The 27442-nt window shown below is 38.4% G+C and overlaps 2 protein-coding genes across 4 annotated transcripts; both read right to left on the bottom strand.

Moving 5' to 3' along the window:
* Positions 1 to 8: 8 nt before the first annotated feature.
* ccdc61 (coiled-coil domain containing 61) lies at positions 9 to 6845 on the bottom strand. 3 transcript variants are annotated; one of them, XM_017718079.2, is made up of 14 exons: positions 6634 to 6845; positions 5588 to 5760; positions 5425 to 5507; positions 5170 to 5330; positions 4904 to 5056; positions 4517 to 4718; positions 3724 to 3806; positions 3381 to 3604; positions 2622 to 2697; positions 2485 to 2526; positions 2074 to 2280; positions 1209 to 1242; positions 1056 to 1116; positions 9 to 946 (listed from the first exon to the last, which is right to left on the bottom strand). In XM_017718079.2, the coding sequence occupies exons 2-14, from the start codon at positions 5733 to 5735 to the stop codon at positions 852 to 854; spliced, it is 1569 nt and encodes a 522-aa protein (XP_017573568.1). In that variant the 5' UTR covers positions 5736 to 5760; positions 6634 to 6845; the 3' UTR covers positions 9 to 851. The 3 variants fall into 3 exon arrangements, with proteins under 3 accessions (XP_017573568.1, XP_017573569.1, XP_017573570.1); XM_017718080.2 differs by having other exon boundaries at positions 3381 to 3601; XM_017718081.2 differs by lacking the exon at positions 2485 to 2526.
* A 2043-nt stretch (positions 6846 to 8888) lies between these two features.
* On the bottom strand, positions 8889 to 25543 carry LOC108439602 (leukemia inhibitory factor receptor-like). Its single transcript, XM_017718082.2, has 18 exons — positions 25219 to 25543; positions 24575 to 24700; positions 20835 to 21016; positions 20481 to 20622; positions 19547 to 19795; positions 16046 to 16169; positions 15788 to 15915; positions 15548 to 15690; positions 15208 to 15361; positions 13628 to 13689; positions 13319 to 13541; positions 13040 to 13222; positions 12279 to 12377; positions 11710 to 11868; positions 11433 to 11573; positions 11191 to 11281; positions 10995 to 11058; positions 8889 to 9765 (listed from the first exon to the last, which is right to left on the bottom strand). The coding sequence occupies exons 2-18, from the start codon at positions 24642 to 24644 to the stop codon at positions 9271 to 9273; spliced, it is 2709 nt and encodes a 902-aa protein (XP_017573571.2). The 5' UTR covers positions 24645 to 24700; positions 25219 to 25543; the 3' UTR covers positions 8889 to 9270.
* Between the last annotated feature and the right edge of the window lie 1899 nt (positions 25544 to 27442).

Raw genomic sequence — 27442 nt, 5'->3', positions numbered from 1 at the left:
AGCTCTTGTGCATAGTGATATACTTTGTATTTTGTTAGTAATTGAGGTCAATGTAAATATAGTGCCTCCACTGAGGCAAGCTATGCATCCAGCAGCAAACCAGTAATTTCTGGCTGAAAATCACAAGACAAAAGCTGCTTGTTCGTCCTTTAAAGCACATTAAATGATAGAACCTTCACACATACATGTGCCACAGGTTTGGGAACAAATTGCCTGCTGAAACAAAAATTTGAATTTACATATAAAAGTTTTTAGATCCACTGGATGGATTTTAAAAACAAATGACCAAACATGAAACCTAACCACAGTATATTACATCAACCGATGTGACCACAACTGGACATAATTTTAGAAAATGAGTTAAATAAAAAGAGGACTTTATATACACACTTATGATTATGCAAAGGCAGAGGATGAACAATTTCATATAAAAGTAATTTTCAGAATTTCAAAATTGTAAAAATTTGGGACAGCTATAAAGTTATACGAATAGCTGTTAAAATGTATCTAATGGTAACCACTAATTCACACACATGGCATGTTCAAATCTCCATCTCTTTCATGTTTCACCCCCAAGTCCTTCAAGTCTGATGTAGTAACAGTCTTTTGAATCGCAAGTCCAAGTTTCACAGTGTAAGCAGGGGGGAATAACAGAGCGTTAATTATTTATGGCATTCAGTAGTAAGGATGTTGCCTTCTTCTCATATGAATGATCATGTACACCTTGAAACAGTTGTCTTGTAGCAGTTGCATCTGTAGCAGTGTTCTAAAAGAAATGATTGTTCGTGCTGATGAGGGTCAACACCAGCTTGTGCAATAAAACTAAAAAATAAGTCCATCACTGGGTAAAGTTAGTGCCCTGTGTCCAAGTCTCTCATGTATTCCTGCAGGGCCTGGAGTCGAGCATCAATCTCTGACAGGTCAGCTCCTGTGTCCATGGAACTTTCTGAAAGGCAAAGAAAAAAAATTAAACAGAATTGTGTTGAATTCTTTAAATAAATAAAATTTTAAAAATTGGGTTACGCACTCACTGTCAGACAACAGGTACTACTTACCCCTCACTCTTTGTGTTGGAGTGCTACACATTGGCTTTTTGTTCAAGTGTTTTCCTCTGGTCTGTGTATAAAGAGATCACATTTTCATACAAGTCTTACAGGACTTTTGTCAGTATTCCAAATGAAAATAATTCAATTTACACAACAACTTACCATACTCGGACCATTATAAACCAGTTTTCTGCCTCTGTTAATGACAACAAAAAAGGTTTTGCTTAAAAACCTTAACAAAGAGATCCCGACCGCACACAGCCACTTAATCCTACGGCCTTATCTACCATATGGGTCACCAAAAGGTTGTTCCATAAAAGTGTACATTTTGAATTATTTTAATTATCTAAATGTTAACTTTAAATAAATAATTACTGTTAATGTTGACAGACACACCATAACAGTTAGTCTAACAATCCAGTCACAAATGTCCAAAAGCATTATCATTGCATAAATTTGGTAAACACTGATGAGAATATTCAGGGATATCCAGTTGGCTGCAATCTGCAACCTCATTGCTAGATACCTCTCAGTCCTATGCACTGCATTTTTTTTTTAATCAGATTTTCTCCCCAATTTAGTCGTTTCCAATTCCACCCGCTAGTTAGGGCTCCCCCAATCACACAATACTACCAACGCTAGGAGGGTGAAGGCTAGCACAGGCTTCATCCGAGACCTGTGAAACCAACCACTGCTTCTTTTCAAATTGCGGCTCACGCAACTTCACGGGACAGCGGAATGCGCTTGGAGGAAAGCACCAACCACCAGATGTTTTACGTCTGCTAACAGACACTTGCACTAACTAGTATCACGTTGAGTGATGGGAGGAGAAGGGGGGCCATCCTACCCACCCAGAAAGAGCGAGGCCAAGTCTTAATCCTCTATTTAAGGTATTAAATAAGACAAATTGCATTACGTCACTTGCATGGCCAGTGATCCTGGATCAATCCATTGTCTAATGATTACTATAAATCTGATGATGGCAGTCAATCAAAACCTGGCCTAATATACAGATCATTTTACTCACCTGCTATTCAGGGGCTTAGCAAGTTCTTCAAAGTCAACAATCGAGCTTTCAGAAGAGTGACGACTCCTTCTGCTCTCGACAGATAGACTCCTGCCCCGACCCGCGCTCCCCCCTCTGATCAGCTGAGGGATTGGCTCTCTGGACCGCGAACGGCCCCTTTCATTCAGAGCCGGTGATGGCAGCATGTCCCTCCTGACCTTCCTTTGGCTAATGAAAACAAATGCTCAAATTTTAGCAGTCAGCATTTTGAACTCAGTTCAAAAAATGTCAATCCGATATTCTAGAAAGCTATACAATGAACACCGCAAGGTCTCACACTGATGAACAAGAATGATGGCTGATGAAGGATGGTTTTAGGGAAATGTCGCAAGAAATCAACTAAGAGTCTAAACAGAAGCTTTTACTGCACACCTTTCAATGAAAACCATATTCCTGCTCACAGAAAGGCCCAAGCTTGAGAGGGAAAAATAAAAATAAAACAGTAATTACAGAGGTCTATTATACAATTACAAAGGTCAATATAATAGTAAAGGAAAATAAATTATTACTTCTTCAGTTCTGCTTCTCTTTGGCGTCGTTGTCTCTCTTGAATGTATGCTGTTGGGTCAAACCGCCCCCGAGACCCTAAAGTAGACACATTCATCTGTTTGAGTCTGGGACAACAGTCAGTCATTCTCAATTCCCTTATTGTTCCTTTTATATATTTAATACCGTTCTGAAAGAAGTAACTGAAATCTTAGCCCTTTTGCCTTTTCAGACCTCTAAAGAAACCAAATGTAAATTCGTAATTTACAAGCACTGTTTCATTGCAAATACAGTGTTCTGGAATACAGAGGAAAAGTAACAAAAATTGCATCAACATGCTTATGAACAACAGAGCAGTATTCAATATAGAATATATAGTTTCTTTCATTTCTAGTTTTGACTGATAAAGCAACAGTATATCCATCCATCCATCCATCCATCCATCCATCCATCCATCCATCCATCCATCCATCCATCCATCCATCCATCATCTTCCGCTTCTCCGGGGTTCGGGTCGCGGGGGCAGCATCCTGAGCAATGAAGCCCACGCCACGCCAGCGTGTCCTGGGTCTTCCCTGGGGTCTCCTCCCCGGTGGACTTGCCTGTGATACCTCCCAAGGGAGGCGTCCAGGAGGCATCCTAACAAGATGCCCGAACCACCTCAACTGGCTCCTCTCGACGTGAAGAAGCAGCGGCTCTACTCCGAGTCCCTCCCGGATGACCGAACTTCTCACCCTATCTCTATAGATATTAAATATAATAATTAAACGTGACAGACATACCTGTTGGAGATGGAGAGGGTCTTGATATGTAATTCCTTGCTCCTGAAGAGTCTGCCCTTCTCCCTCTCTCCTCTGACCTCCTGCTCCTGTCCTCCACCCTCTCTCTGGACCCTGAGCGAGCCCTCACCCCAACTCGAGTTAAACTGCGCTCTCTGGAGGCCGATCTGTGAAACTCCCCTTCACCCCTGGACCCACTCCGGCCTGACAGAACTGGAGTAATCCTGCTAGAAATGCGAGGGTAGAACACTTCAAGCACACCAATGTTTGGAGAAACAGAGAACCGTTCAAAGAGCAAAATCCAAAATAAGGTGGGAGATAGTAGATGATTATAAAACCTACTTACCCTCGACGCAACAAGGCCAACTCAGTAGTCAGACTCTTCACACGTATCCGAAGTGCTCTCTCTGAGGCTCTAAGCTCCTCCAACTAGGAAGGGAAAGGAATTAAAATGTGACCGTAAAAGACTGATAAGCTCCAAAATGTTTGATCCACTGAATAATTCCTTGCTTGCCAGCAGTGGAAAAAAAACAGTGGACATAATATATAATAATGTAATATAACAATGTAACTTAGGCAATCATGCATAAATTACATGTATTGACTTCACCAAGTTTAAATATACAAGAAACAAACTGACATTTTTATTATGCTTAATTTAACATACAAGAACAACAAATAAAACATATTGTGGCATATTCCCAAATGTAAATGTGCACATTAAAACTTGCAATAGTGTGTTACCAGTAAATGATGTGCTTACTAACTTTCACTTCCAAAAAAAAAACAAAAAAACAAAACAAAACAAAAAAAAAAAACCACAGAGTTTCATTCCAAAATGCTGAATATGCATTTTTTAAAAACAATTATGGCATTTTAGTGGACTTTTATGGGAGTTGAAAAATAATTTTTATTTACCTAATGACAGCTGTATTTACCATAACACAGCTTTGATATTTCTGGTATGTATAAAGCCCTTTGATAACAACGTGTATCATATAAAAATGAAAGATAATTCATTAAAAGATCTATAATGTGTTTTGGAATACATTATAGTGTTTCAATCGGGGTGCACAAATATTTCACAATATAACACAAGAAAATATCAATCTTGATATGCTAAATGTATTAAAACTCACCTGTTCCATGAGGTGGCGCTGCTCCTGTCCCCTCTTGGTGGCTGAGCGCTGGCTTTTTGCTCTCTCTCTCAACAGCTGCTCCTCCAGACTGCGCACTGCTTCTCTGAGCCCACGAGCCCCAGGGGCAGAGCCAGCCTCAACCATCTGCAGCCGCTCCAGAGCTTTGGCCAATGCATCCTTCTCCTCCCTGACCAGAGCCAACCTGATGTGGCGTAGTTCAGTACATATGGTCAGGACAGAATAATCAGTCTTGTCGGTCAGACTTCTTTGTCTTGCCTGACCCATTTCAGTTTCTTGACCATTAGCCTGTTGTTAAAAGGTCAAATACCAGCATAATAATAACAAAAACTTAAATATGCCACTCTAAAGAGTAACAGGATAACTTACTCTGCACGTAGTCTGCGGGTCTCTTGGTCAGATACTATGTGGTCTCCTCTCTTCCCCAAGGCATTCAGTTCAGTCCTTAGAGCTCTGATCTCTCTTTGAAGCGCTGCAGGATCAGGCTTTCCAAGATATGGCAGTGGTAGAGGGTAGTGTATCCTAGTGCAGTGAAGAAAGAGAGAAAATACCAAAAAAAAAAGAATAAGCTTGGCATTTAAAAAATGACAAATTTCGAAAGTAATCAGAAAATGACTGTGTGAAATGGTACTGACCTGTCAAATTCCACTGTGTAGATTAGAATGAGGTAGCGTTTAGCACTGAGAGCAGGAGACTGTTGCTGGGCACGAGGCCGGCCAACTACACCTGCCTTCCTGTTCCGCAGAAGTTCCAGGTCCGAGTAGGTCAGCAGGTCAAGCGTCACTGACTCGCCAGACTATATGTTTTAAACACCATTAGTCATTCACAACTGACCTAACATAATGTGTACGATCTGTGTGAACAATGAGAGTGAACTTTAGCCAACCTACCCTACTAACAGCAGACTCGAGCATGCTGCAGAATATAGGAAACTGTTTAAAATTTCCAGTTTTACGAGTGAGGTCTTCAATGTCTAAAGAACAAGGGGAAAAAAGGTTTTCAGAAAGTTCCAGGTGCATCACTGGATCAGCATCTTTGCATAAGCATACTCACAGGCAGGATCAAACTCTGCTCTCCACTGGTCTGCCGTCATCACATCAGAAATCTCCACTATAAGTAATCGATCTTGCAATTCCACTTTTACAGCAAATTCTACTCCACGAAATTTCATTTCTTCTTGCACAACTGTGCCAACTTCCATGGCTGCTGGAAGTTATTCCTATGACCTGAGAAACATTATACTTTAAGATTAATTAAAGATTATTTTTTTTGCCATCAACAAAGTAGTGACTAGATCAATTATTTACTTCATATAATCTGATCATAAGACTGAGATGGAGTGTTGGTCAAACAGCTCTGAAGTTAGTAGACAGAGCAGAGCAGGCCAATTCAGAAAACAGCAAATACATTATAGTACATTGAAAGGGACTTGCTCAGCTAACCCACACAATACATCCAGAGCCACTGTAGCTACGCATTTTAACCTGGTTTCTCGGTTATTTTACGTACCTAACTGCATTCTAACCAACTAACTACTAAGTCACTGAACTAAATTTCGCAGTTGGGAGGGATAGTCTCCCTTCCATCACTCACGGCCTCTTCATTTAAGCTCGTTTGGGATGCAAGCTAGTCTGAAAACAAACTACTGGCTAGATAATGTTTACAGTGTTAGCCAAGTTAATTCGCTAGGCTACACAGCTAACAGACAAAGGTGCCTAACGTTAACTTAGGCTAGCGAAAGCGTTAAAACTAGGTTAGCTAACGTCAGCTAGCCATCAACATGAGCCGGCTAAACCGCTGCGTGTCTTTCAAATCGGGAGTAAACATGAATAACGCAATTCTTTTCCAACTTACGAGGACCAACGAGTTAGCTACATAATGTTACACAGCAGTTTCCTAGATAAATTACGGTAGATAATGTAGGTTATTTAAAGTGGGAGTAACGTAAACAGTTACTCAACCAAGGTTAGCTAGCTAAGTAGTTAGCGTTAGCAAGCTTAGCGTTGATTTGACAAAACCATCTATAACGTTAACGTGAGCTGACAAAGCTAACAGAAAAGGCAAGGCGAGCTAACCGGCTGGCTAGCTAAAATACATACCCGTCAGAGATGGAGGTGGCGAATGTAGTTATGCCAGAAGCGGAGTAATATAAATCTTACATTTAAACACTTTCATTAAAAACAACACATAACAACAAAAATGAAACAATGAATTAAAAACAAACGCGTCATGTGTTCGGGTACTACAGATTTTTATCAACCCTTCTTCTGTACAATGTCAGTTGCTGGAGCCCAAACAATTGAAAACAGCGGCTCAACGACCGGGAATTTAAAACACCCGCCCACGTCGGGACGCATTGGTCAAAGGCTGGAGACGCGAGTCTGTGATTGGTCATCGTGCTTGTCAATCAAACTCGACACTTTACCCTGCCAACGCCCACAACCGCCCCTAAATATGAAGTAGCTCTTAAAGGGCCACTCTGGGAAATTAACAATTGTTTCTACATCGGCTATAAACATGTCTAGTCGTCTCCTACAGTGATATCGCAGGAGATTCTAGAGTGGTTCTGCTTTAAAGGCTGAGAACCCCCCATTCTAATGATGTGTCTTGAAGGTAGGAGAGACTACGAGTGCTTTTTTTTCTTTTGAGACATATTTGAGATTTTGGTAACCGAAGAGACCGAGGAACAGAATGCTGCAGTGCAATATAGCATAGCCTGTGAAATAGCTTATTAATCGTTAGTGTTAAAATAATTCACATAGCAGTAAATTGTGAGTGAAGAGTGCCAGTGCAGCATCATGTCTCAGCTTCCTAAACAAAAATCTGGCATTCAAAATGAAAAGGAAGAAAGAAAAAATAAAGGGCGATAGTATGTCACCTGATTTTTGACTCAGGAAGGTGGGTGAAGTCCGTGTGTGTTGGAAATGAACCTGTTAGCTTAGTCCACAGTGTAATCGGCTAATTTACCATGCCCGCCTTACATTACGTTACTTAATGCCGACACAGAGTGTTTACATTTCTCCTCTTTTGACCGACATGTAATCAATGCAGGCACACTTTTAGCAAGCTATTCATACTAAATGATTTATCCCTGCTTCTGCCTGGTGCCAGGCCCAACAGGTCTCCTCATCCCTATCCCTCTACCAGTGAACCTGCTCTACTCCCATCTGAAGAAGATGAGTATTGTGTTGAATGACTTGTAAATTGGCATAAATACAGGGGGCTGTGGGATTTTTTTTAGAATTATTGTGATGAAAGAAAACTCACTAAATAATTTTCAATAATAAGAATTTAAACACTAATTATTTTTCCACATGTTTTTTCAAAATTATTTTCAAATATAGCCAAGTGTTTTACAAATTCTTGTGTTTGCTTTTTTTTATAATAAAGATACACACATGGCATCATATTTGTGATTTTACATTACCTTTAGCTTATTTCTTATATAGTATATCAGTTTTGCCTCACATAGTATATTCAATGCATGCAAAGTGTTACATTTTCTGGATTGGTGTGGCCTGTGGCTGTAAGGTGATGGCACCCAATGTGATATCTTTTCATGGGGCCCAAAATCCCTGGCAGCACCCCTGACCAGGGCAGATCTAACAGGGCATACAATAAACATGACTTGGCTGATCCACTATATTTGGAGTAAAGGGGAACACTATGTAAATTAGATTTACTAAGACTCCATGTCTGTACATTTCCATACTTCAAAAAGTCTCATCCAATGATTGTACATGATTGTAATTTGAAACACTTCCAACATAAATGTCTACAGAAAAACAGAAATATGTTTATAAATATTTTGTTTACAATTAACAAGCATGCTTCAGTAGTAAAAAGCAAATATTAAAAAATTTACATCAGTTAGACAATTTCCACCAAATTGCATTCACACAAGGCGGTTAGTTCTTGCATTAAATCTTGCATGGAAGGGTGCATAAAAAGCAGCCGTTTTGACATTGATTGACGTATGTGAAAATGCAACAGGTCTATCTTTTTTGTTTTAAAAGAAAGAAAATAAAACAAACCCAACATCATTTGTTTTGATGAGACTGTTTTGTTGTGTACTTTTTTGATTAAAGTTACATCATAGACTGAAATCACATTTCCAAAATGTACAGATAAAAAAAAAAAAAAAAACACCATGCACAGTGTTTACTGTTTTTGGTAATTTGAATGGTTGAATGGTTTTGTTTCTTACCTAGAACCATGGTGTTCTCACAATCTTTCCTACCCATTGAGCAGTTCTACGGTGCATATGCACATTATTTTGTATAGTGTAGTAACTAAAGGTTTTCGAACATTTTATTTTGTTTTAATGTAAATTCAGTAGAGCAGAACAGACAAGTCAACATTAAAAATAAAACATTATTTATTCTATATATCTGAAGCAAGAGATGTTTTAACTCAAGAACAAACAGTAGTCATACAATACAAAAAAATGTACAAATGTACATTCAAATAAACTCACATTACAGGTGTGTCATAATACATAAGCTTTTGTTGTTTTTTTGTCAAAGTTTAAACAGTGCTACTAAATGCCACTATATGTTGTATTTAAAGCAGGAGTGTCCGGTTTTATCCACAAAGGGCCGATGTGGCTATAGGTTTTCCTTCCAATCATGCAGGATCTCACCTGATTCTACTGCTTCAAACAACTGATCATGGCCTCTCCTGCTTTGTTGGAACAAAAACTTGAAAGCACACTGGAATTTTGTAGATAAGACTACCTACAAGCACTGGTGAAGCAGATACTCAGAAGAACTGACTGAAGCTGTACTGAGTGGTAAGCTGGTCTCATTAGGTATTTCAGTAGTTTGTGAAGATCCTTGTGATTGGGGCTGATAGCCCGCAGAGTCCATCTGGACAAATTTGACATCACAGGGTTGGAGCTGGTTGTCGCCATTCTGTATTTGAGGCATGTAACCTAACACTAGATTAGCATCATCTGGAAGGGACAGAGGAATGTTGTATGTAGGATTCTGAATCCCTGGGGATGAGACCTCTGTGTAGGAAAGGTCGATGGTGAGGGGAGAAACAGTCTGAGGATCACAAACATCATTGTAGTATCTCGTCCACGGCGGATCTTTGGATTTCAGATCAACCTCTTGTTGTGCTTTCTGTACCTGTGGCACAACCTGTAGACAAGGTTCTGGATTTTCCACCATGAGCACCTCACTTTCTGAAAGCAGTATCTTATCCATGACGTAGCAGTGGTGAAAGTCCTACAACAAATCATAAATCCAAGTCCATTAGCACAAAACATGGTTGTGTTAAAATGTCCTGATTCTACAGAGCTCAAATATCATATTAAACATATTGGTTTGGCTCCAATAGTATTTTGTGCAAAAGAGAGTGCAAAACTCTCGAATTTTAATTTCCAGTCAAAAGAGCCATTAAGTATAGATTGTTATCAGAAGTATAGTTGTCGAAATAAAAAAAAAACAGGGAAATGCACAGAAGTCTCAACAACTAGATAATCAAATGTTTCTGTATTCAGTGTGTCACTCACTGCTTTTATTACAGCTTACTATACTAGAGAACTGAATGTTTTCAGCTTTTTTCAAAGAAATCCGCAGGGATATTTCTCCACAAACATCCAATCTTGAAAGTTCAGTCTTAGAAGTTGGTTGCATTTTGGTTTGCATGTATTTGAGATTACATGGCTTCTAATGGCTCTGGAATGGCCAGTCCATTGTTCTAAGAGCAACAGGTTCACTTAATTTTCTTTTTTATCTATGTCTTTTTCTGAGTAATGTCCTCTTGACAGCTACATTTGCTTTCAGACCCATGGCACGGAGTTGTTTTCTCACAGTGGAAGGATGGACAGAAACTCCTGTGGATTTTTTTTCAGATGTGAAACGAGAGTGGAGCTAGATTTTCTCCCCTCTCTCAAAGATGAAAGCTTAAATACTATTTATCTGGTGGTGAGAGTTTTGGTGGCTCTGGTGGTCTTGCACAGTTGTTAGGAGTCTCATTTTCTATATATCTTTTAATAGTTTTTTGAATTCCAGTTTTTGATTTCTTTTTCCTTTGACTTCACTCTTCCTTACACAAGTACGTTATCTTATATCCAATCTCCCCTCCACCTTATATCCCATCTTCTGACAAATAAATAACTTGTACTTGACTGGAAATTAAATAAATGAAAGGTGGTCTCTGATGTTTGCACAGTACCTGTACAAATTATGTTTCAGAACAAAAAGCTGCAGAACAGCATATCCAAAATCATGATCTGATCAAACAGTGTAACTGAGCCATAACAACACAAACATAAACAGCGTGCCCAGATACATAGGTCTGATCGTGGTCAGTGATTTCCATGAAAAACAGCAAAGGTGGGAGTCTGAGGTGTGTATCAGTGATTTGATTCCTTTAGGAATACAGAGCAGCAAGATATTCAAAAAAAACACAGTATCTGCTTGGTGAACTAAGAACAGCACTGAGCACTCACCTGTGTAAGCCATTCTCCTGAAAACACTGGTTTAGGAGTATCTGAATACAGTTTTGATTGTAACCTGTTGAAAGTTATCCACATTAGTAAATGTCATTCAAGTGCAGCCAACAATGAGATTTTATTAAACAGATCACAGTTGTGAAGTTTTCTCTCTAGACTAACAAAATGTAAAACATTAGAAAAGGTTCCATACCATTCCCTCTTGATGCAGAAAAGGACGATGATGGCAATGATACAGGCTAATGTACCCAAAACTATGAGAATGCTGGAAACCATTGTGTAAACTGCAGACACAAGAAGCGTTATTTTTACATAGACATGTCATGGTCATCCCTGATTCATGTTCCATGCAATGCTTCTTATTATAAAGTTGTACTATATGTAGTAGGCCAATGTATTGGGTACAGCAGAAAGATAAAAACTTTGCAAACATACCCTGCTGATCCACATAGCGATAGACATCAGATTCAGGACCCTCTCCTGCAGATGTGAAGGCCTTGACCTTAAATATATAGTTACCAGAACGAAGAATTGACAACGTATGTGTTCGAACAGAGGGGTCACGAATTGATGCCACTAACAGAGATAAAATATGACACATTCTGTGTAAACAACAGAAACAATACATCCAACATATGCCTAATAAAAATGTAACAGGCATTCTGCACACAGAAAACCTGTTTTAGTGAAACAGAAGGTAAACTAAACATACTTAGAATATCATATTTTTGGTCTTCACTGGAATGCTTGTAGTACACATTATAGCCCAATATAAAGCCTTTCTTCTCCTCTTCATGCATGTCTTTCCAGGACAGCTTAATATCCTTGCCATGTTGCTCTGCTGTTAGGTTCTGAACTTTGCCTACTGGGGCTGACAAAGGAATCACATTATCTTTAACTCACATTTGCACATCACATTATCAGAATCATCTACTGAAAGGATCTTTTAGGAGTTGCTCCAAGTAACCTTTTTTGACCATTTTTAAGATTGTATAACATGCTCTTAGTAGTTCTTCGAAACTTATCCACAGTCCTGATAAACAACAAGAAGTCCAGTTTTACAGCATAAATAGGTTTGTATACCCAACACTCAGGACATATTATTATGGATTTAAAATTACAGAATCAAATAGCCTCTCGTGTAAAAAGATACAAATCTGAACAACTTCCTTTGCTTCCTCTTTAATAAACATATATTGTCTAACATGCAATAACAGGAAGCACCATGTCCTGTCAAGGCTTTTGTCAAGGTTAAAATAAAAGGGAACATTGACTGCTTACCCAGCTCTTTCACATAGCCTTCTCTTCTCTGCAGTAGCTGTGGGGCTCCTGAAGTGCACGCATAGACTGAGAGAGTGTACTTTACCCCATTTTCAAAATCTGTAGTCATAACATGGAACAAGCAGGTATGTGAAATAAAACATTTGCAGAGGCCAGAAATGACATTGTGAATTTTCAGCATGAAGACAAGAATGTATAACGGCCATAAATCAAACTATCTGGTATTATACTCCAGATGTGGTATACGATGCAACTGCACAAAATAATATAAACTTGAGTATGACTACTGTATGTTCTAAATGCTGTAACTTCACATATGTGTGGGTATCCCAGGCCAAATTATATGTTTTGTATATTTTTCTAAGAGAAAATAAGTGTATATCCTCTACAGAGAACACACTTCAGCTGTTTGTATGCATTACATGAAAGCAAAGACTGTTTCCTTCAGTGAAGCCATTATTGCCATTGTGATAATAAAAACAAAAACACTTTCTCTTGGATATTTATTCTCTACCATTTTTTTAAAACACCTGCAGTTCTTAATATTTAAAAAAATTTTTACCCAGTCTTCAATTTCTGAATTTTTTTCTCAATAAACCGCTTACTCTGCTTGAGGGAGAGCTTTTTTAAATTATTAAATCAAAAAGAAAATGAAAAAATTAAGAAAGCTTTTACATTACATTCAGCTGTAAAATGATTTTGATACAACTTGATATACTGGTGTGGATACATATATTTTAGACTTTTTCCTGAGTACTGACCTGAGTAAATTGTGGCATTTGACACACCAGAGGAGATCTTCATCCATTTTACAGCACACTGCTCTGTACTGTATGTTGGAAACCAGTCCACCACATAGCCACAGCTGGAATTGGGGCTTGGATCCCAAGATATGCTAAAACTGTCGTTAAGTCCAGAGATGTGATCAGGGATAATACCACCATCTGCAAAGTAAATAAGATAGTAAATAAAATGCTTGTGGCCATCCGATTCCATACAATCAATACAAGTGTGTAATATGTATAAATCTGAATTTGTACCTGACTGTAGGTTAGGGATGGTGATTTTGGAGGGAGGAGAGATACCGGCAGAGTTCTTGGCAGAAATGAACATAAAATAATCTCCTTCTGCTCTCTTTGCGCTGACTTTGTGGCAGTGTTCATTTGTGGCTTTGCTGATGTGCTCTTTGGGCTCATCTGTGGTGCTTCCTAAAAGCAGCTCATAGCCTGTAATAATCCCATGACTCTGATTCGCAGTTAAACTCTGTGGAGCAGTTCAAATGAAATTGCAGGCTGTCGATGGATGTTGATTTAAGAGTTAAAAGACTCATATAATGGAAAAACACTTACCTTCCATACAACATAAGTGTGTCCATTAAGAATTTGCATCCACATATCCACAGCTTCTGGAACTGAAGAGAAAAAAAAAGATATGGTTTGATATGTTGAATTTATATTTACTATTACTGTACACACTACACACACACACACACTATATATATATATATATATATAGTCCCTCGTTATCCCTGTGTTTTATAAGCCTCGTGTTTGCCCTGGTCTGTGTTGGTCTTTGTTTGCTTTGCTAGTCTTTGTTTGCTTGTTTGAATTGTTTGATATGTTTCATGTTTGATGTGTTGGAAGTTTTGTTTGTTCTGCTCAAAGTGTATTGGTAAGTATTAGGATTTCTATGTTCCTTGTCATGTCTGACCCTCCTGCTCTTCGTGTTGGCTACCTGAAGCTGGACTGTCATGACCACGACCCTGGATTTGCCCTCAATAAAAGTTGCTTATATCAGCGTATGCGTCTGCCTCCTCGCTCCACGTTATATATATACATGCAAACACAGTACTGTGCTAGAATCCTGAGCATTCTTGAAACCTGTTTAAAAATATCTCAGCAAATGAATCTCCTTTGCCAATTAAAATACTACATAATATTATAACATAATATTTTTTTTCCATTTAAAAACAATTGCTTTCTTGGTCAGGAAAACACAGAACAACTTTGGTTCCAGTCATTGCACAGATTTGTTCAGCTCCACCACCAGTCATTTTATTAGCTAGTATTGATTAGCCAAACTAGGTATTAGTACATATACAGTTCAGAACCAGAGATCACTCTTTATTTATTTCATTTCCAGTCAGTTGTGTTTTTTTCAGGATTAGGAAAAAAGCAGAAGACATATTAAACACATATTATTGAAACATAAACTTCAACGTTTAAATACAAATGTCTTTTTTTTTCATTTTAAGTGCATCCACCCTTTTTGGATCACATCTCCATCTGTTTTGAGTGATTTGCTTTCAGTTTTTCAAAGAACCTGCAAAGATGTCTTTCTACACCTTTCAGTCTCACAAGTTGGTTGCAACCTTATAAAAAGGTATTGCATTAAATATTTTGAATTTGCTGCCTGATGTCTGAGACTGAGATTGTTGCACGATCCTTTTGATGTAAAGTTTTAGCTTAAAACTTGTTTTTCTTGTCTGAAAGATAGCTAGTAGGAGATTGTAATTCTGAACAGAATAAATCTTATTTTCAGATTTGTTTTACTACATAAACCTCACATTTGAAAACACAGAAGACGCATGGTTTCACTGGCGGTTCTGAATAGTGAACAGAATTGCTATATTTGCACTTCAGACACTCCAACGCCTGGTTTTTACCATCATTACTGTAAAGAAGTCTATGTCAGTGAGCTTCACTATGGAGAACCACTTCACATCAAACCACTCTGAATGACATCTCAATGACTGAATTATACAAAAAAAACATAAATAGGTGGTAATTTCCCTTTGAGCTCTTTACATGTTGTACATAATAATTATTTTTAGGCATGAATATAGAGACTGCATTCATATAATTTCATCATTATTATTATTAGTTTGCTTTACATTTATAGGAATATACTGTGTGTTTTGCATGCTTACTGTCTTCTTTGGTAGAGAAGGTGTTGAGGGTACTCCAGTCACCCCACTTATAAAAATGTTCATAAGAGCCACACCGCACACGAGCTGAGTATCCAGTAAAGGGCTGCAGGTCTGTCAAGACCAGTGACTTGAGTCCAGATCCATTAAATGTTTCCTTTATGAGAAATGTGCAAAATCTCTTAAAACATATAATGACATTACAGCTGTCGTGATGAATCCATGAACATTGATCTATTGCTAAAATAATCATCTCACTAAGAAGATGCCTGATATCTGATCTTCACTTAATAACACAAAAATAATTAAATTAATAGCCCTTCATCAGAAAGTAAACACTCACCTGAACAGTGTGTCCATTCACTTCCACCTGGCAAATCATTGGGAAAGAGTTCAATTTTGACTTTTCATCCCATTGCCATTCAAGTGTGGCATTCCTTGCATGAACCAAAACTGCACTTGTAATCGTGGGTGCTTTGAGTCGTACTACAGAAAAGCCAGAACATGTTTTGGTTAATCACATTATTGAATATAGATATACTGCAAATATCAGTGGTATAATTGTGTTTGTGAAATACTTTACCCCTGTGTTTTGGATCAGCTACATCGCTGATCATCTTTTCGCCAAGTCTGTTTTTGGCAATTAGTGTCCAATTCATCACCCCCTTATCTACGCTGTCATCCAGTACACACTGATCAACTGAACAATTCCTAAATGACAAAGGTGCACAAGAGGGCAGAAATACCATAAAATAAGGAATAGGTAATCAAATATTACAAACACTCATCATTCTGATAAGATAAGGAGTGGAGTGGGTGGTCTTAGCAGAGCTCTGTGTACCTTCCATTGACTTTGTACTGTACATTAAACATGCGTGATTTGCCTGTTTTCCCAGGGATCCAGTGACATTCCACAGAATTGAGATCTCTTGTCTCACATGTAAGATTCTGGTCATCAGGGGCATCTGCAGCGGTCAGGCACATCAGCAATTTAAAATCAACACCCACAAAATAATATTTAGCAAATGATCTGACAATTATGTAAAGTTGAAAAAATGCTTCAGCATTTTACAGTTAAATCTCTCTTCCACAGATATACTGTCACATTACCACAGACTAGAATTTCAGCATGTTTCCCTGTGCTTAGAAAAGAACTGAAAACCCACTGACTCCATGCGTTACATAAAAAACGGAGCACGAGCCTAGTTTCACACAGTTGATTGATTGTGTGCATAGAAAAAACGATTTATTTTTTCTTTCATGCTTATGTTTTTGAGGGAGGACCGTGCAATACAAAAGAGGATCAAAAAAGTGGGTGGAGGTAGAGCAAATGTGGCTAATCACATATTCTGCTGGATTTACAGAGTAACTAGCGGTGGCTGGTTTAGCATGAATTGTGATTAGTGATGAGAGTTTTTACTGTGGCAAGGAAAAATACCAAAATGTTGCCACCTAAGCAGAAATTTGATCCCTTGTATCCAAAATACAAGAACACACTTAAGCACATTTTAATGCATAATTACTGTCTGTTTGCTAAATGGGAGGGGAAAACCCTCACTGACTTGAAACATTAACATAATTCACAGAAACCATCAGGCAGTTGCAAAGTTCTGTGAATATTGTAGCAACCCGCTACTGGCTGGCACTGGCTCTAAGAGGCTCGGAGGGCATTGTCATGTGAGCATGTGGGCTACTCTTCCAAATGAGTCTTCTTTTAGCCACATTCCTGCATTTAGAGCAGGAGTGAGACTGCATCCCTGTCCTTCATGGCCACATAGTGGGCAATTAGATATCCCAAAGTCTGAAAATCCGTGCGTAACATTAAAAATTGTCACTACCAACATAAATATTTTCTGCAATTATGTTTTTTAAAAAATTACGTTTTTCTGTTTTAGTGAAAATATTTCATTATAATAATAAAATAAACGTAATTAAGACAAATGGTCATTCATCTAAAGTCCAGGTCAGGTGTTTTGAACCAATTCTGTACAATGACACATATTGTGTATATTCCATTCAATAAAACTAAACGTTGAGCAACTCAAAGTGACATGTTTTGTGGTAGATTTCTTCTGCCTAAGAAAATCAAGCATAAATTTGCATTAGTGTTTCAAAAGATGTGTTGTTAAGACAACAGTAGCAGATACAGCAGCTAGATGGAGGAATGAGCCTTGAAAATGTTTAAAGAATGTTTATCTTTAAAATAACATTATACTAGCTTTCAGAATCAGATGTGTATGTGTCAGAAGGCACAGTGTAAAATATGTTATGTGGTCACGATATGATGAGTTTGTTTCACAAACTGTATTTTCTTAGCCAGAGAAAACAAACATTCCTGTAGAACGCTTCATTGGGAAAAATGTTCATTCATTAACACGCCTCTATATTTGTTACTAAACATTTACTTTTATGTTTTGTCACAAGCTTGTTGCTGTCTTTTTTAATTCACGGCACCTTTAAACTCTACACTTAATGAGCAAGCAGTTGGAGGGCTATGTTTGTGTGATAAGTTGCGGCCTTAGTAAAGCAAATATTAATTTCAGTGCGCTGTGGCCCTACACTGCATATTATAGTGCACTTGTGCTCATATGTACAGTGCATAGACATTTTGAGAAGCAGGGGCCCAAAAGAAAAAAGAAAAAAAAACTTGGCACATGAATTACAACAAACCTTTATATATTTTATGGCACACTATGAAGGGAGGCAGTCTAATCATATTTCAGAGTAAAGTAAACATAGTGATACGATTTTTTTTCTTACGGCAGCCAAAATATTAATGTTAGGGATTTGATCTCCCATATCCAGATTACACGTCTGTATTGTTATCCACTATGCCAGGAATTGACATCCTTTTGCAACTCATGGTTCACACAAGTGACCATAAAAGCTTTTGTGGTCAACAGAAGATTTAGCCAGTGCAATCATTTCAAATACAAGCAAACACAACAATAATAACTGTAGTCTAGCGATTTTCATGCATAATCACACAATATACAAAAAAACTAAATCCATGAAGGAGGAATTCCATATGACCAAAAAGAGAAACATTTTACCTTGCCTTGCACTGAAAACATAAATATATCTAACGTTATGTAAAGCTGAACTTTAATATTCATGTATTTTTGATGTTTTATCTTTACAAAGAATGATCACATATTCAAAATGACTGGTTTGGTTAAATGTAATAATGTTCTGCTGTTTATATATAAAAAAAAAATGTTAACAACTTTCCAGCAGAAAGTTGATGCTGGAAAAGGTGTCCAGTCACTGGTGTGTGCTATTTGGTGTGCAGTCTGACTGAATGGGAGGTACACTGGAGAGGTAAGGGTGAAGAGTCCAGCTCCACTGACTGGGTGCCTATTGGATCTTTTAATGTATCTAAATTCAGGCATTACATGGAAAAAGTTCATCCTCACTGTCCAAAATAGTATATTTACAAGAATAAATATCCTTAAATGTTAATAAAAGGAATACAATTAGTCATTACACACATCTGGGTTTTGCAAACTCTTAAAAAGGACCAAAACGGAGGTTCTATTTGGACAAAAAAAAAAAAATCTGGGGATGTGGCCCAAAGGTGGTAAAGTGCTGCAGGTGGTAACTATTGTACTTAATTACTGTGAGTTATTAGATCACCACACAGCATTGCAGATTAAAGTTGAATTTTCCTGGCTGTCACTGCTCAGAGGGCAAGCCCAAGATGTGTGAGGCTCAAGAAGCCCAAACTGACCCGTAAACTCTACTCTGGGGCAGGGATGAACTGAGCCATGCTGAAATGGATTTTGAAGAATAGCCATATAAAACATAATTACATAATTATTGCTAACAAAGAGGGCACTTGTACAATCTGAAACCAAAGGGGCTAGAGCTGAAGCCTATGCTGGAGCAGTACACCAAATCTGGTTAGTTAACGTTTCCAAAAGGTTTTCTGCTGTGTGATCAAGAAACAACATATGAAAACTCCACCAACCCCATTACATTTCAAAGTGCATTTCTAGGTGCAGGAGCTTAATATTATACTGGAAAATGCTGGATGTGTAAGCAGAGAAAGCAGAGACAATAATTACCTGTACAACTGTTACTGTAAAATCAAATTCAAATGACATGCAAATCAAGCTTGCTTTCATTTGCTTTTGCTTCACAGATTCAGTTCGGCACTGAATCACACTAACAATAAGCACCATTGTTTTAGTTGGACCAATTGGCATGTTGTGATGAGCACAAGTCAACAACAACAATGGGCTGCATTAATAAGCCACAATGGCCAAAGTTTGAGATATAACATGATGCTATGGATGTGTGCAAAAGTGAAATTAATCTAACCGTGTTTGCTTATACTTACAACCAATGAAGTATGTGGCGCCTGTTTGATTACAAAGCACATCAAAACCTCCAGTGTCAGAGACGTCATCACGGCGAACAGGCTCTGTGATGTATGTCCTGTTGCTAATCTGGATGGTAAAAGGAGGATGACTGAATCCCGCACGGCTCTCCGTCTTTAATATACAGCAGAATACAATACCTTCACCAACTCGTGCGACGTAATCTTTAGGATATATGTTACTCTCAGAAGAATTATCTATGTCTTTTCCTGCAGGGTGAAAGGGAAAAAGCTCCATTATATTGCTGCATTTATTGACATACAGTTCCAACAATAAAACTACAGTAGTACACATGATTTTACAATGATTATGCCTAGAACATTCTTGCCTAGGCATTCTTCATTCTCTTTAGTTTAGCTTTAAACTTTTTTAAAATCTGATCACTAGGTAATAAAGTTATTAGGGATGTGTAATGATTGTGACAAATGATATGCCTCCTGAGCATATTGCAGTCATTGTCCATACTTGAACACTGAACAACTGCATACTTCATTACAAAGAGGGCATAATTACTCTGTTTAATAGGAAACAAATTGCATAAAAGTTTGAATAAAAGTCATTGTACCCAGAGCTTTTAAAGGCTGTTTTTAAGAGTTGAACTACCAGTACAAATACCGTGACACATACTGTGTACCATGAAAATGTCCTTAACTATCATGATGTACTCTTTTTGCCATTACACAGCCCATATATGATAATGTATTTCTTGTACTTCAGCTGAACAGAAGGTATAACTGATGCTGGGTTACTGTGCTGAAATCTGCACTTTATTTAGTCCCAATTTCTGCACTTTAAAAGTTTGTGTGTTGGCATTAGAAGATATGTACATGAAAAACTGGCACATCCCTAATAATTATTCTGCTGTTTATGAATTTTTCAACAACGTACAAGCACCTTTTAAAGTGTATAAAGGTGTCCAATCACTGGTGTGACTCTGGTGTCTGGTGCGCAGTCTGACTGAATGTGAGGTACACTGGAGAGGTAAGGGTGAAGTCCAGCTCCACTGATGAGTGCCCATTGGGTCTTTTAATGTCTCCTAATTCAGGCATTACATGGAAAAAGTTAATCTTCACTGTCCGAAGAAGAACAAATATCCTTAAATGTTAATAAAAGTAATGTAATAAGACTTTATCTTTCGTAATTTTGACCATGTTTCTGTTTGTCATTTAGCTATTACACACAATGTAAATGACAGCTGGGTTTTTCAAATTCTTAAAAAGGACAAAAACAGAGGTTCTGTCCACTTACCTTATGTACAAGTTGCATCTGCTCAGTATGGAAGATCTCTGCGTCATAAGTGACTGGCTCTGGTTTATTGCCATTGGGGAAATTATCCCTCCATTCAACATTCATCTTCCAAACACCAAAATCATATATGTCACTTCCATCTGAATATACTCTCACTATCTCAGGGACAGGTAGTGGGAGCGCTGTCAAAAGGATTCCACAAATAATACTATACCATATATACATACATATACACACACACACACACACACACACACACACACACACACACACACACACACACACACACACACACACACACACATATATATATATATATATATATATATATATATATGTGTGTGTGTGTGTGTGTGTGTGTGTGTGTGTGTGTGTGTGTGTGTGTGTGTGTGTGTGTGTGTGTGTATGTATATATATTTTATACAAACCGGATTCCAAAAAAGTTGGGACACTAAACAAATTGTGAATAAAAACTGAAAGCAATGATGTGGAGATGGCAAATGTCAATATTTTATTCAGAATAAAACACAATTCACAGATCAAAAGTTTAAACTGAGAAAATGTATCAATTTAAGGGAAAAATATGTTGTTTCAAAATTTCATGGCGTCAACAAATCCCAAAAAAGTTGGGACAAGGCCATTTTCACCACTGTGTGGCATCCCCCCTTCTTCTTACAACACTCAACAGACGTCTGGGGACAGAGGAGACCAATTTCTCAAGTTTAGAAATAGGAATGCTCTCCCATTCAAGTCTAATACAGGCCTCTAACTGTTCTATCGTCTTGGGCCTTCTTTGTTGCACCTTCCTCTCTATGATGCACCAAATGTTCTCTGTAGGTGAAAGATCTGGACTGCAGGCTGGCCATTTCAGTACCCGGATCCTTCTCCTACGTAGCCATGATGTTGTGATTGCTGCAGAATGTGGTCTGGCATTATCTTGTTGAAAAATGCAGGGTCTTCCCTGAAAGAGATGACGTCTAGATGGGAGCATATGTTGTTCTAGAACCTGAACATAGTTCTCTGCATTAATGGTGCCTTTCCAGACATGCAAGCTGCCCATGCCACAAGCACTCATGCAACCCCATACCATCAGTGATGCAGGATTCTGAGCGGAGCGTTGATAACAACTTGGGTTATCCTTGTCCTCTCTGGTCCGGATGACATGGCGTCCCAGTGTTCCATAAAGAACTTCAAATCGTGACTCATCTGACCACAGAACAGTCTTCCATTTTGCCACACTCCATTTTAAATGACCCCTGGCCCAGTGCAAACATCTTGCTTAGAAATGGCTTCCTCTTTGCACTGTAGAGTTTCAGCTGGCAATGGCGGATGGCACGGTGGATTGTGTTCACTGACAATGCTTTCTGGAAGTATTCTTGAGCCCATTCTGTTATTTCCTTGACAGTGGCATTCCTGTTTGGGGTGCAGTGACGTTTAAGGGCCCAGTAGAGTTTTACGGCCTTGACCCTTACGCACAGCGATTGTTCCAGATTCTCTGAATCTTTTGATGATGTTATGCACGGTTGATGATGATAACTTAAAAGTCTTTGCTATTTTACGGTGGGTAACACCATTCTGGTATTGCTGCACTATTTTTCTGCGCAACAATGGTGGAATTGGTGATCCTCTTACCATCTTGGCTTCTGAGAGACACTGACACTCTGAGAAGCTCTTTTTATACCCAATCATTTTGTCAATTGAGCTAATTAGTGTTAATTGGTCTTCCAGCTGTTCGTTTTATGCTCAATTTCCTTTTTCCAGCCACTTATTGCTACTTGTCCCAACTTTTTTGGGATTTGTTGACACTGTGAAATTTTGATTCAACATATTTTTCCTTTAAAATGTTACATTTACTCAGATTAAACTTTTGATCTTTCATCTATGTTCTATTACGAATAAAATATTGACATTTGCCATCTCCACATCATTGCATTCAGTTTTTATTCACAATTTGTCTAGTGTCCCAACTTTTTTGGAATCCGGTTTGTGTATATATATATATATATATATATATATATATATATATATATATATATATATATATATATATACACACACACACACACATACACACACACACACACACTGATATGATGATGCTAAAAAAGTGAATTATTGTAGGAAATAAATATGTTGGACAAGAATACTTTCCGGCCTCTCCCTCACCTCCCCATTAGACAGAGTTACAGCCATTAGACAGAGTTAATGCTCGATAATGGAATTTCTTCACTCCTTTAAACAGTCAGTCTACTTAATGCTAATGCAAAGACTTTTCTGATGTCCACATTTACTGATTTTCACTGTGAAAGTCACAAGAATTTCCCATTAGACTTTCAAATCAGCTCAATCTATTTAAGCAAAAAAGTTAATGAAAACATTGCCTTGGTGTGTTCAGCTTTATCTTTCAATTCTTATATGGATTATTTATATACACTATATTGCCAAAAGTATTCACTCACCCATCCAAATAATTGAATTCAGGTGTTCCAATAACTTCCATGGCCACAGGTGTATAAAACCAAGCACCTAGACACACAGACTGCTCCTACAAACATTTATGAAAGAATGGGTCGCTCTTAGGAACTCAGTGAATTCCAGCATGGTACTGTAATAGGACGCCACCTGTGCAATAAGTTCCTTCATAAACTTTCCTAGCTACTAAATATTCCACAGTCAACTGTCAGTGGTATTATAACAATGTGGAAGTGATTCGGAATGACAGCAACTCAGCCACGAAGTGGTAGGCGAAGTAAAATGACAGAGTTGGGTCAGTGGATGCTCAAGAACAGCGTAGATAGCTTCATGGAATGGGTTTCCATGGCTGAGCAGCTGCATCCAAGCCTTACATCACCAAGCGTAATGCAAAGCTTTGAATGCAGTGGTGTAAAGCAGCGCCACTGGACTCTAGAGCAGTGGAGACGTGTTCTCTGGGGTGACTCTGGGTTTGACGGTTGCCAGGACAACGGTGCATGTCTGACTGCATTGTGCCAAGTGCAAAGTTGTGAAAGAAACTCTTAATGCTTCAGCAGACCAAGAGATTTTGGACAATTTCATGCTCCCAAATTTGTGGGAACAGTTTGAGGATAGCCCCTTCCTGTTCCAACATGACTGCATACCAGTGCACAAAGCAAGGTCCATAAAGACATGGATGAGTGAGTTTAGCGTAGAAGAACTTGACTAGCCTGCACAGATTCCTGACCTCAATCCAAAAAAACACCTTAGAGCGGAGACTGCCAGCCAGACCTTCTCATCCAACATCAGTGTCTAACCTCACAAATGTGCTTCTGGAAGAATGGTCAAACATTCCCTTAAACACACTCCTGAACCTTATGGAAAGCCTTCCCAAAAGAGTTGAAGCTGTTATAGTTGCAAAGGGTGGGCCAACATCATATTAAACCCTATGGATTAAGAAAGGATCTCACTGAATTTCATATGCGTGTAAAGGCAGACGAGCAAATGCTTTTGGCAATATACTGTAGAACTGACAGTGGTGGGCCGATCGCTATTGAAGTATTGATTCTTTCAATTCTCATGTTTCCACATGGGAATCAGTTTCTGGTTCACATTTCACAAAAAAATATCTCTGTTACGTGCACAAGAAAGCTTTTAGGAGTACCAGTATCAGAATATTAGCCTTGTTGTTATTGGACTGAACAGAAAATCTTTGGCATTGCCCGTCCCTAGTGCCTCTAACTCTGGAGGGAATAAAGTCTGCGTCTGGATGCGATTAGTGAACTCACCATACTGTTTCCCCTGCACTACTGCCAAAGACAGCAATGCACACAGAGGCCAGAAATCTGAAGAGGCCATGATGAGACACAGGAACAGAACGATTCACACGGATCTACGCCTGCATGGGGAATGATCTGTAGGAAAACCACAAGGGGCTTTAATGAGCAAGACTTAGTAAATACTGCTCTTATCTTACTAAACTGAATCATCTTCTGTCTAGTCGGTTTCTAGACGAGCACCACAGCTTGCTCACTGCTGTACAGGACAGCAGGCTGTATACAATCACCATAGGATTTCTAACTGATCACTTAAGCTGTAGTTATCAAGTAAACGATTAAAACTCTTTGCTGTTGGCTTACTATAATGAGGAGTTCAATGTTTACCATAACTTACAATTCAACATTAGCTTTTACAAGTTAGAGAAAAATAACAGACTTAACTTTCTCTCCGGTGAAAGTACTACAGGAAATCATTATTTTTTTATTAATAACTCAGACATATGCATTACTTCGACAGTTTGTTAATCCATTTCCCCTCCAACGGCAATCTGGTGACGTTAGGTTTAGTTTGACATACTTTGTTTTAGCGAAACCCACAAGTAACTAAAATCAACCAAGTGCAGGAATGAAGTTCAGAAGTTTGCTGGCCTTACCGCCCCGGTTCTCCTCTTCAGTGGGCTGATGCGAGCATCGCAGGCTGAGGCAAACTTCGATTTTGCTCTTACCACAGTTAAAAACAAAGAAATTCGTGCGGTACAGACCTTCCTGGTGTTCCGGTGAGACTAGGAGTGACACAGCAGGAGGAGGTTCGTACTGGAAGAGGCGTTCTTCCACGGAAAAAGACGCAGTAACGCAATCCTGCTTGATTGGTCAACACGTCCTAACAAGAGCTATTAAAACAGGCAAGTTTCACTATTGCACACACCAGGCTCTGATTTTGTGACTAAGTGTTTTACTGGACATTCCGTTTGTTAAATTACTGTAGTTTATACTTCTCACCTTCTACATGGTGGTCATATTCAAAATAGTGATATAATGATAATATACGACCATAATCCCCTCATATTAAAACATTTTACAATATACCTCTCTCTCTCTCTCTCTTTCTCTCTCTCTCTCTCTCTCTCTCTCTCTCTCATACATACATACGTGTGTGTGTCTGTGTGTGTGTGTGTGTGTGTGTATAGATGATCTGATCCTCAAATTTCTCCTCTCTCTTGAAAATCTCACTTAAAAATATACATACTAAGTGCGGAATGACAAGAGCTGGGAATGGAGGAGTCCTTCTTCCATGGAAAAACAAACAGTTGCACAATCCTCCTTGATTACCCACCACGTCCCAGTATTATTTTAAAACAGGCGCTCAGCAGGCTCTGATTCTTGCGGTTACACTGGATAATCCGTTTGTTAAATTACTGTAGTTTGTAGTTCTCTCATTCTACGCCGTTGTGTTCCCATTCAAAATAGTAATATTACTATAAATAGTAAAGTTGGCTGGACGCTAGAAGTGGCTGCAGATGACCTCCGACAAAGGGACTTACTGTGTTGTTGACTGGTGTTTGTTGTTACTTTAGTCCTGTGTGCAAGTTGCTTGTGTTGTTGTGTGTCAGGGGGATGTGGTTTTTGTGCTGGTGAGGTAGCCAATGTCAGGGTGAAGTGTGTGGCTAATGGTGGCTTCCGCCGTGGTTTCAACTGTGTGGTCTTTTTGTTAAACACGCACACACATAGTTTGTGTCTTGGTGTTGCAATGCTGGTAATATGTGTCAGTGTCTTTATGTTAAGACATTTTATTATGTTCTAATTTGTTTGTACGCAGTGCATGTTTTTCCTCTCTGTCCACTTGATTTTTAGTTTACCTGTTAGTTTAGCTTTCTGTCAGTCGATCCATTCTTCCACCCACTATCTGTTTTCCTGTCCATCTATTGATCTATATATGGGATTATACTGGCAACATGCAATATAGTTTTATCTGTCTATCCGTTCTTCCCTCCCTGTGAATCTGTCCTTTTTTGTCGGAATACTCTATCAACTTAATAAGGATGTGGTATTGCTTAATTACATTACTAAACTGATTTAGCATTTCATTTGTGTGGAATCGACATACACTTCTTCTCAGTGTATCTATCCATCCATTTCCTCTCTGGCTATTCACTTTTTAATCCATCTATCCATTCATCGTCTATTTTACTGTCTATTTTTCCTCTCTGTTTGTCTCTTCATCCTTCTGTTTTTCTGTTTTTTTGATCTTTAACAGGCCAGGTTTAAAATACAAATATTAAGAGTATTTGTTGCAGTGGTTCAAACATTACGAATGCTGTATACAGATAAATTCATCTTTAAATTTTACACTTAGTGATTTTAATGTTTTTTCATCTAGATGAATTGGCTGTGGCCTTTAAGAATGTCCTGTGTTGCGAGCGTTATTGATCTGAAAAAATGATTTCATTTCCTTAACATACTTAACAAATAATTAAATGAATAGAAACAAAGTATTTGCATTAGCTTTTGAGTTTTCATTTATTTAATACAGTTATTATTGGTTGTACCACATAATGAGTGGTCGCTCCAAATGACATGAAGATCTCATATGGTTAAAATCACATTTATTTGCCATGTCTTGGCTGCTCCACTTAGAGTAGCATGAGGTTGTTGGCTCAGGTTCAGAGATGGTAGCATAAACTTATGCCCTTTTATCCCCTTATAGTAGAAAATGACATCTGGAGTTTGTGGCTACACCACACAATTGTTTTCACAAGACTGCTGCATGGAGCTAACCTGGACTTCTTCTCCCACAGCCTCAATGACCTGGCCTATACATGAAGGTTATCATAGGTTACAGTTACAACCTTGTTTAACCTGTTCCGTTCTTGGCTCAGG

This window comes from Pygocentrus nattereri, chromosome 16, assembly GCF_015220715.1.
Source record: "Pygocentrus nattereri isolate fPygNat1 chromosome 16, fPygNat1.pri, whole genome shotgun sequence".
In the NCBI taxonomy this organism is placed as follows: domain Eukaryota; kingdom Metazoa; phylum Chordata; class Actinopteri; order Characiformes; family Serrasalmidae; genus Pygocentrus; species Pygocentrus nattereri.
The sequence above is the reverse complement of the archived record's forward strand: the minus strand, read 5'-3'. Positions and strand labels throughout refer to the sequence as shown.

What these genes read in the sequence shown, in the direction of transcription:
- ccdc61 (XM_017718079.2), bottom strand. Translation starts at nt 5,735, where the DNA reads ATGGAAGTTGGCACAGTTGTGCAAGAAGAAATGAAATTTCGTGGAGTA. An exon ending in AGCAGAGTTTGATCCTGCCT is followed by an intron (nt 5,508 to 5,587) that starts GTGAGTATGCTT and finishes CTTGTTCTTTAG; the next exon opens with ACATTGAAGACCTCACTCGT. An exon ending in TTTATAATGGTCCGAGTATG is followed by an intron (nt 1,117 to 1,208) that starts GTAAGTTGTTGT and finishes CTTTATACACAG; the next exon opens with ACCAGAGGAAAACACTTGAA.
- LOC108439602 (XM_017718082.2), bottom strand. Translation starts at nt 24,644, where the DNA reads ATGGCCTCTTCAGATTTCTGGCCTCTGTGTGCATTGCTGTCTTTGGCA. An exon ending in CCAAAAATATGATATTCTAA is followed by an intron (nt 11,574 to 11,709) that starts GTATGTTTAGTT and finishes TATCTCTGTTAG; the next exon opens with TGGCATCAATTCGTGACCCC. An exon ending in TCGCTATGTGGATCAGCAGG is followed by an intron (nt 11,282 to 11,432) that starts GTATGTTTGCAA and finishes TTGTGTCTGCAG; the next exon opens with TTTACACAATGGTTTCCAGC.